Source organism: Octopus bimaculoides, chromosome 2 (assembly GCF_046866305.1).
Source record: "Octopus bimaculoides isolate indiv1 chromosome 2, ASM4686630v1, whole genome shotgun sequence".
Classification (NCBI taxonomy): Eukaryota; Metazoa; Mollusca; class Cephalopoda; order Octopoda; family Octopodidae; genus Octopus; species Octopus bimaculoides.
The window spans coordinates 104,813,874-104,825,013 of record NC_142929.1 but is presented as its reverse complement, the minus strand read 5'-3'; the positions used below and the strand labels follow the sequence as shown (position 1 = coordinate 104,825,013).

General features: G+C 38.0%; 1 protein-coding gene across 1 annotated transcript in view; it reads left to right on the top strand.

Annotated features, from left to right (window-relative positions):
• Positions 1-11,140, top strand: part of LOC106875979 (uncharacterized) — a 170,174-nt gene that overhangs the window by 114,724 nt on the left and 44,310 nt on the right. The window contains exon 4 of the mRNA XM_014924322.3: positions 7,796-8,052. Within this exon, the coding sequence (XP_014779808.1) occupies positions 7,796-8,052 (257 nt within the window). The remainder of the gene's footprint in view (positions 1-7,795; positions 8,053-11,140) is intronic.

Here is an 11,140-nt window from a genome sequence, read left to right as displayed (position 1 = left end):
TCATAGGCGTTGGAGTGGCTGTGTGGTAAGTAGCTTGCTTACGAACCACATGGTTCCGGGTTCAGTCCCACTGCGTGACACCTTGGGCAAGTGTCTTCTACTATAGCCTCGGGCTGACCAAAGCCTTGTGAGTGGATTTGGTAGACGGAAACTGAAAGAAGCCTGTCGTATATATGTATATATATATATGTATATATATATATATATATGTGTGTGTGTGTGTGTGTGTGTTTGTGTGTCTGTGTTTGTCCCCCCAACATCGCTTGACAACCGATGCTGGTGTGTTTACGTCCCCGTAACTTAGCGGTTCGGCAAAAGAGACCGATAGAATAAGTACTAGGCATACAAAGAATAAGTCCCGGGGTCGATTTGCTCGACTAGAAGCAGTGCTCCAGCATGGCCACAGTCAAATGACTGAAACAAGTAAAAGAGTAAAAGAAGTATCACTGGAATAAGATTTTAGTTTGGCTTTAAAATAAACGAAGTAGAGAAGGTCTTTTAGCAGAGACTTAATTTGCTCAATATTTGCGGCCAAATAGGCGGCGAAGTGACAGAATCGTTAGCACGCCAAACAAAATGCTTAGCGGCATTTCGTCCGTCTTTAGGTTCTGAATTCAAATTCCGCCAAAGTCGACTTTGCCTTTCATCCCTTCTGGGTCGTTAAAAGAAGTATCAGTTGAACATTAGGGTTGATATAATCGACTTAAACCCTCGCCTGAACTTGCTGGCCTTGTGCCAAAATCTGAAACCACTATTAGCGGCCAAATCTCCTACTTTGCATTATAGAAGTGAATACGACATCAATTAAATTTTTTTTTTTTATCTTAGTACAGCATACACAGCAACGAAGGTGGAATATTGCCGGGCAAATAGGACTAATAAATGAAATTACTACTACTACTACTACTACTACTACTACTACTACCACCACCACCACCACTACCACCACCACTACTACTACTACTACTACTACTACTACTACAACTACCACCACCACCACTACTACTACTACTACTACTACTACTACTACTACTACTACTACTACTACTACTACTACCAACAACAAGTTGTAGTTATTGCAGTTCTTGTTCTTGTAGTTCTTGTTCAACACCGGATCACTTCTAATTAAGCGGAGCGCATCTACGATCAAAAGTGTTTCAGTCGTGATCACTTCGTCAGTGACAGTATGGTATGATTTGAGAGAGTTCTGGCTGTTATTTCCAGTAGTTCAAGCAACTACGTAGAAATCCCGTCGTTTTATTCATACTACTACTAGTTGTTGTTTAGCTTCAGGTCACTTCTCATTGAATAAAGCTTTGATGGTAGCTTAAAACTTCGATAATTTCAATATGGTCGGCCATGTCTAAGTTAATAGCACTACCTGATAGGATCTGGTAAGTCATTTTTAAGACAAGCTTTCTGGTATCACGGCCCATTCAAGTAGGGAGTCGATGAGTTATCTGTATAGGTACAGGTAGCATATTTGATATCCCTTGAAGAAATTTGTCCAGGTTTCGTTTGTAGGTGATGGGATCTTTTTCTTCTTTGAGTGGTTTTGGGTGTGGCTGTGTGGTAAGAAGCTTGCTTCCCAACCATATGGTTCCGGGTTCAGTCCCACTGCATGGCACTTTGGGCAAGAGTCTTCTACTATAGCCTCGGGTCGACCAAAGCCTTGTGAGTGGATTTGGTAGATGGAAACTGAAAGAAGCCCGTCGTGTGTGTATGTATATACCTATATATATATATATATATATATATATATATATATATGTATGTATATATATATATATATATATATATATATATATATATATATATATATATATATATATATATGTATGTATGTATGTATATTTATGTGTGTATGTCTTTGTGTTTGTCGTTCCCCCCACCATCGCTTGACAACCGATGTTGGTGTGTTTATGTCCCCGAAACTTAGCGGTTCGGCAAAAGAGACCGATATAATAAGTACTAGGCTTACAAAGAATAAGTTCTGGGCTCGATTTCTTCGACTAAAGGCGGTGCTCCAGCATGGCCGCAGTCAAATGACTGAAACGTGTAAAAGAGTAAAAGAGTAAAGAGTAAAGCAGGGCCTGTTCAGGAAAAGAATTTATGTTGAAGGGAATTTATATGCTGTGAGCCTGAATTTATATGGCACGTGGCACCAGCCTTGGATGAATTCTGAATCTGATGTTTAAGGTTGTTTGGGCAATGCTGGTGATATATTCACTAAGTTGTGCAAATGATGTAGCGCTCACGGCGTCGCTAGAGAGACTAAAATCCAATGTTTTAAGGCAGTCCCAATAATCAAGATCAGTAATGCCGTGACTATCCCGTGTTTCTTTATATCACAGCTACATTATCCAATGCATGCTTTATTAAGATGGCGAGGTGTGACTTGAGGGAGAATTAGTTGCTATTTCTAGCAGATCGATCAACCATGTAAAGGTTCCCTGTTTTACTCTGGAATAGTGTTAGTAGATATGTATGTGTATGTGTTTGTATATGTATATGTATGTATATGCTTTTATATGCATATGTATTTGTATATTTATGTGTTGGCATTTGCTTATGATTATATACGTTTATCTTTCGTTTTTGGATTTGGTTTGCAAGATTTTTTTATATGATTTCGTGTGTTGAAACATATTCTGTTGTGTCTGGGGAGAGTCATTTTCTTATTGTGCCTTAAAATTTAACACACTCACCGGTAAAATTTCCACTTATTTCTTATTTTTATTTTCCTAAAATTTTCGTTGCGTCTTGCAACCTTTTTGAATAGTCACAACAGAATATATACGTTTATATATTTGTATATGTATGGTTGCGTATTTTGAAACAAACGTTTTCGACTTCCTCAAATTGAAATAAACAAATCGTGACAGTAAAAATTGTTATATTTTTTGGTTCCGATGATTTCGTTCACCAATAAATTATAATAAGCAAAACTTCTTTTCTCTTCAAAATTCTTTAATTTATCTTTTCCTCCATGAACATACTTTTCGCTGAGAATTTCCCATTAAACGCAAAGAATTCCCTATACAAGCCATCTCACTATATTAGGTTTCTTAAAATGTATACCAAAAACATTTTCTTTCACACCTCGCTGGCTGCTTCACACTTAATACCCTTCCATTTACGTTAGGTCCCCTTTAATTATGTGTGACGCTGTCGCTTGTTTCCCGTGACATGAATATCTAATGTACCATACTGTGTGGTCACAAGATTAAGCTGGTTGCTGTAACCACAAATTTAAAACTGGATCAACTCGATATCTTCTTATCTTCTTCATCTTCATTTCTGAAGGATAAAATAACACTAATAAAAGTTGCTTCTTTCGTTTGAAATCACTGGTAATAAATAAAGTGAAATTTCTAACGAAATCCGTTGGTCGAAAACACCGTAGAACATTATGTAAGCTCCCAGATAGTGATACACGCAAAATATTTCCATTCCATTCCCAGTCGAGACTCAATCATGATTTTGTAAAAAGGTTTGAAATTTTACATTACGAAAAGATATCTAAGTCATATCATAAGATGCTGCAACTGAAGTGTAATTGTTATATCTCTTATCATTTATCTTGTACTTGTTTCAATCATTGGACTGCAGCCATACTGAGAGCCTGCTGCCTTGAAGGGTTTAGTCGAACAAATCTACCCCAGTACTTATTTTTTTATGTTTGGTACTTAATCTATCGGTCTTTTTGCCGAACTGTTATGTTACGGAGACGTCACCAAACTAACACCGGTTGTCAAGCGATGGTGAGCGACAAACACACACACGCACAAACACACACACACACAGATACAAAGTTATCGCAGGCAATAGAAAAACCAAGGTGACATCGCACGCTTACACCGGGACCTGAATTCGGTATACAAGTGGGCCGAAATAAGCAACATGCAGTTTAATGTTGGAAAATTTCAAGCACTGCACAATCAACTCATGAATGCACCACAGCCTGCATATACAGGACCCGAAGGCTCTACAATCCCAGAGTCACAAGCAGTGAAAAACTTGGGGATCAGTGTGTGTAATGACGCATCATTTTATATGCACATTACCAATATCGCAGCGAAGTGCAGACAACTGGCAGGATGGATACTGAGGTCCTTCAAGAAAAGAGACCAAGAAATTATGCAGACCCAGTGGAGAACCTTTGTTCTCAGACACCCGGACTACTGCTCCCAGTTATGGTCACCTCATAACAGCGGAGCTTGAAGCAGTCCAACGCCACTACACTAAAAAGATTGAAACAGTGCAGCAGATGAGCTACAGAGACAGGGTGAGAAAACTGCAACTTTACTCTCTGGAGCGAAGGCGTGAGAGATATGCAATAATCTACACATGGAAAACTCTTAGAAGGGCTTGTACTTAATTTCGGCATTGAGTGTTATACAAATGCCAGAACAGGTCGCCATTGTATTGTACCAAAGGTACTATCCACTCCATCTAAATTCAGGACCAGATACTACAAAAGTCTAAGATTCAAAGGCCCATTGCTGATCAAAGCACTGCCATAAATATTAAGAAATCTCCATAAAGTGGAATTAGATGTCTTCAAAAAGGAACTAGACATCCTCCTCTCCACAATACCAGATGAACCAACATGAGATATAGACATGAAGTGCAGACGAGGGCAGCGGAATCAAACACCATTATACACCAAATGGGCCAACAGCTGGGACAAAGACACATACAAGAGCGGTGATGTGAAACGCCCCAGACTGAGTAAATCAGAAAGACCACGGTGGTGCTCCAGCATGAACACAGCCGTATGGCTGAAACGAGTAAATACGTATCTTATTCTATTTTCTTTATTTTTATATTTATATATTTTAGCTCCGTTGCCTTAAATTTTTAATAGCTTTTATTGTGCATTAATTTATTCCATATATTTGTCTTCATTCGATTTCACTCGTATTATCCTTTTAGGTTATATCACCTTTTATTCGTGAAGATGTGTATATTTTATACTGTTGGGCTTTACCATTAGGTGCCCTGTTGTTTTGATATATATTTATATTCGATTTATGATAATTTGGGAATGTTATAAAGTTGTTTTGACCGATTGGAACGTTTATTCATTATACTTTTCAATTTATTTCTCCTTTCACCTCGGTGTCACCTGAGCACTTCCAGCTGCAGTCCTATTTTTTATTTTTGTTCTTCGGTTTAACGAAGCTTTAAAATTATCTTCTTATGTGTGTGTGTGTATATATATATATATATATATATATATATATATATATATATATATATACGACGGGCTTCTTTCACTTTCGTCTACCAAATCAACTCACAAGTTTTTGGTCGGCCCGAGGTTATAGCAGAAGACGTTTGCTCAAGATGCCACGCAGTGAGATTGAACCCCGGAACTATGTTATTGAGAAGTAAACTTCAACTACATACGGAACTTAGTCATAGATCTACAAGCTGACCTCACAAGGACCCCTTCATTAATCATACACAATCGTAAAAACAATCATCTTCATCTATAGTTCCGACGAATCAGCGAAATACAATTTAGAGACATTAATAGAACAAACCTTATGTATGTATGTATGTATGTATGTATGTATGTATGTATGTATGTATGTTCCACGTTGCAGCCCAGTTTTACATCTAGGTAACTGAAACTTGGCGTCAGAGAACATCTTTTTACGGTCATAGGTGATCTTATATTTTCTGATATTTTCTATAAAACCGGACAAGGCTGTGAGTGTGTATATGTGTGTGTGTTCGGTATTATTATTATCATCATCGTCATCATTAGTATCATCATCATCATCATTAGCATTATCATCATCATCGTCGTCGTCGTCGTTGTCGTCGTCGTCGTCGTCGTCATCATCATCATCATCATCAGAGTGGCGAATTGGCAGAAAATGCATCGCAATATTTAGTTACAGTCCTCCTTTACATTCTGAGTTCAAATCTTACCGAGATCAATCTTGTCTTTAATCCTTTCGGTGACGATAAAGTAAAGTACCAGTCAAGTTATAGTGTCGAGTACCCCCACCACTTACACACACACACACACACACACACACACATACACACTCATGTCAAATATTGGGTTTGTACCTAAATTGGAAATATTATAACGTTACATCTCTTTACATTCTGGATTCAAATCTCGCCTGGTCGAGTTTGTATTTTATCTCCCTTGGTCGAGAAACATAATTATTCCGAATTGAATAGATTTTGTTGGGCAAAAGCGGTGTGAAGTTCTTTCAGGAGATTTTGGGCATCAACGAATATCAAATGAAGAATATATTCCGAAAGAGCTTGAGTCTAGAAACTATGGACAACTTCCAGAAATTATTGGCCTGGTAATGCTACAAGAAATCATTGCCCGATCCTGAATTTTTTTTTCCCACGAGAGTTCTGGACTCCAGTAATGAACTCATTTGCATACAGCCAATCAGAGCTCACCGTGACCTTGTTGTCAAGTTAACAAAGGTTGTTGCTGGCGGCAGAAACCGCATTGGTGCTGGCAGACCGTTGAGGGATTGTTTGAAAAGTGTGAAAGGAACGGTGCCGTTCAGCTCTCAGATTATGCCTAACAAGAACAACAAGCATTATTGAAAGAGAAAAGAAGTATGGTCATTCCTTACCCAAGTGACGTTACCTTATCACCCATCACTTTGTTATGCGCTCATAAATTAGTTTGATAGTTAAGCTCTGGTTGGCTGTATCCAAATGAGTTCATAACTGGAGTCCGAAACACTCGTGGGGAAAAAAATTCGCTGCCCGCTCGAGATAAATTCTGCAGACATGAAAGTGACATCATTAGGGCCTGTTAGAGATTCGTGCAGAACTACAAAAACACTCAGTATCTTAGCACTGTAGAATTACATGGAAAACTCGTTGCCGCGTATTGGGCAGATCCGGTTATTAGTCGAGTCCAATACGAGGATCAATACGAGGACTTCCGAAGGGCAAGCAGTTTTCTCTGACTGACAGATATAGTGAAAGAGATGGTATTTTGGATAAGAGTGAAAGGACTTTTCTATTCGGTCAAGCCATCATCACCTCCATCAAGTTTCAGTTCGAAAGGAGGAGAGAAACTGTGCATTCCAGATAATTTGATGAAAAATGAGTTAGTGTGGTTCACCTGGAGGAGCCTACTTTCAACAAACGTCAGTAGGCTGGAGAACACTGCTAGAAGAGAACGTTTACCCTTTGTAGTCAGAGAAATCCTGGATCTTCAAGATTCCTTTATTGTTCCTTGGTGGCTGGCCCCATCCTCGAACCTCTCATTTCATTCTTACTATACTGTTGTTTCCATGTCTATTTGCCATTTTTTTTCTCAATTCTGCAAAGAACACCGCCATTCATGTAATCATTCCTTGTACAATTTGTAATATTTCCTCCTAGTAGCAAAAAGGAAATTATTATTGTTACTACTACTACTACTACTACTACTATTACTACTACTACTACTACTACTACTACTACTACTACTACTGTTACTGCTGCTGCTGCTGCTGCTGCTGCTGTTGCTGCTGCTGCTATTACTACTACTAACACTACTACTACTACTATTGTTGTTATTTTACTTCTCAGAGTTCTCGGTCTTATATGCTCTGGTTCATTATGTGAGAGCAGGGGAGAGAGAGGAGATACACTGTGTTCTTATCAATGGGATTCCAGCATGTTTTCATGGAACAGATCCAACTAGGCGAAAAGGAACCCACTATAAATATATACGTATATTGTTATTATTATTATTGTTATTATTATTATTATTATTATTATTATTATTATTATTATTATATTTTGTCAGAGGTTGGTTGTGCTGACGATACAAGCGAAGGATTTCAATGGCATAGCAACCTGGCAGCTTGCAATGGTTATTGGCATGGACATATAGAAAATGGTAGCTCTCTTTGTAGTCCAGGATGGCAAGTATGTTCGTGGCAGGACACACGTATTCTAAAGAACCTAACTTGGGAAGAAGCGACGTCTGTCAGCGGATGTTATGCCTACAATGCAGCCCAAGATGGTGGTAGATGTCGACAATGTATGGACAATATGGAACAGGTAAAAGTGAAAGCAATTTTTAAATTTTTATGAAAGAAATATGACTGGTTTGTTTGAAGTGACCTTCGTCACCACATGGTTCCGGGTTCATTCCCACTGCGTGACACCTTGGGCAAGTGTCTTCTACTGTAGCCTCGGGCCAACCGAAGCCTTGTGAGTGGATTTGGTAGACGGAAACTGAAAGAAGCCCGTCGTATCTATGTATATGTATATATATGTATGTTTGTGTGTCTGTGTTTGTCCCCCCAACATCGCTTGACAACCGATGCTGGTGTGTTTACGTCCCCGTAACTTAGCGGTTCGGCAAAAGAGACCGATAGAATAAGTACTAGGCTTACAAAGAATAAGTCCTGGGGTCGATTTGCTCGACTAAAGGCGGTGCTCCAGCATGGCCACAGTCAAATGACTGAAACAAGTAAGTAAAAGAGTAAAAAAAAAGAGATATGTGCGGGGAGCCAGGTTAGGATTTTTGTTTAGCCTGGTTGAGCATAGAACATTAGGAGCAAGTGACCATTCAGTGTTTAGAGGCTGAATGATATCCTTAGTAAGTTAGAATTTCATATCCAAATAACAAATCGTTGCTTAACTAAAAGAAATCGATCCCGTACATTTACTGACACATATTTTATCAACACGTTGAAAAAAAACAATGCGCTAAGATATGAACTCAGAAACGTGAGGCAACGGACGAGATAGAAAAATTCCTTGTGTTAATCTATGGGCTGTGTCTCTTGTTGCCTATATCAATGTTACCTATAGACTTCTATCTTAAGGAAGAGAGAAGCTATAGAAAATTACGTTAATGTCTTACTCAAAGCATCTACGGTGTACGTGAAGCGTGTTGTTTCACATAGGAATCGAAACTTCAACACAAACACAGCTCCCGTGGAGATTATCTCTTGTTCCCTACAGTCGCCATCGTTATTTTTATGCTGTCTAGCTGCAGGTCATTTCTGGTCGAGCTATCCTACTGCACATAGGTAATCGGCCGAATCACAAGGAGTGACCCACATATCTATTGCTCCAGTTTTACCATATCTCTGTCAAACCGAGTATCATAATGTGCATTCCAGCATGTAACGATGGAACGAATAAAATGAAGTGCAATAGTCTAGAGATTCCTGGTGGAGAGAGGAGTAAGGTGGATTTTATCAAAAAGCAAGTTGTTGTTTCTCAGAAATTCTAATTGGTTGTACACATCCCAGCACAGTGACGAAGAAGCTTCCACGTAGACACTCGGCCTGTCATAAGCAACAGCCAAAACTCCAGATCTCTTTTAATGGATGAATACTCGTGATAAAGTAATCATTAGTACAATATGCCAGACAATAAGACAAGATGGTCATGACTTAAAGGAAGTAGATTCAAAGCACGTCCAGCGTAGCTATGGTATCAGTAAATAAAATATTTTTAACCTACTTGCGCCAATGTACCTCGAGCAACCATATGATGAAATTTTATGTTATGCATTTTTGCATGCTGGATTTAAATGAAAAGGCGGTATCCATTACCTTCGCAGGCCCTCATGTACCAGTGAGATTGATATTGTTACTGTTCCACTTGAACCCCTTCAAGTCCTTGTAAATATACGCACCCATGCGTAGTTTGTTTTGGCTAGACTGAAAATCAATCTGTAAGGAATTGAATTAACAGTCGACAAATTGTTTGCATTATTGACAATTCACAGAAACTGTCTCTCTATATAGTGATACAAAAAAAATAATATAATAGCGAGATTTCCCATTGCCCTTTATAGATATGAGAGGATTTCAACTCAGTAGAACAGCTTAACAATTATTTGTTAAATATAGATGTTCTTGCAATTTATAGCAACAAACTGTATCTTTGCAAGACACATCTTTACAGCATGTAAGTTGGCCTTTTGAGAATTGTGTGGTTTCGAGGGACACAATGCAGTGCTAGTAATGTGGTAACATATCAGCTCATAGGGACACCTTATTGACTCAAGGACGGAAGCACAAAGTCTGCTCTGATTGGTTTATTACACAGAATACCGGGAGGCGATAAAGTACCTCCTGCAGTTCATTACTCTTTGCATCTAATTTAATATTCTATAGACAGGTTTACGTAATGATAAATCAATAAATTAGAGGTCTAGTAAAATAAAAATTGAAACAAACAAACATGTCGTGAATTTTACTCTCGTTAAGTGGTGACCACACAATTTCTTCAATCATTTATAGCAAATCAGTGTTCTCGAATGGTTTAAAGGAGCCATGGACGTCTCATAATATTATTCGCTGTCTCCTCTAAATCTCGTACCAATTATGTATATAATAAGATAAATGGTCTGGTTGATTCTACCATCCTAGCAGGTATTCTACAGTAACGATGAGATCTCAGTATGCTGAATCGTCATCTACGTTTTAATATGTATGTAATGTCCTTGAGAAACACAAAAATTCCAATTTTCTAGTCTATGAAGGGATATCAAATATTTCTTAACATACTCGCTTTGGAGAACTGTAATTTATACAGAAATATAAATTAACTTATGTACAGAATATAGGAACCTTTCAAAGTTCAAGTGACTGGTTGAGAATGAATTACAAGAGAAAGGCGGTTATAACATCAAATACCAATGGTTTATGTTAGTTCTCACAGGAAATTCTTTCCTCTTGGCTGTTTACATTGCTATTTTAAATCACATTTTAGTAACAGCAGCTGTTAAACAATTAAAATACTTAGCTTCTATATAGAGTTAATGTTCAGTGATGAGGCTAAGTAATCAGTATGTAGTATACGCAACCTCTCGGGGAATTTGATGATAAATTTAAGTCTTCATCATAATAGTAACGTTATACAGCGTCTCGACAACATTGGCGTAATTTTTAATAAACAGCATGAATAGTTATATATGTGTGTACGCAGGCAAATGTGGTACATTGAACTATAATTTAAGTGTATGAAGCACATATGGTCTTTCATTTCACATCAAAAACATTATATTATATAAGCAATATACTTCGGTACGCGAAATCTTCGCCTTTTTCCTCTTGTGTTTTTGCTTTAAAAATGTTGTTAGTAAATATATATTTGTATATACTCACACACACACAGTCACTCA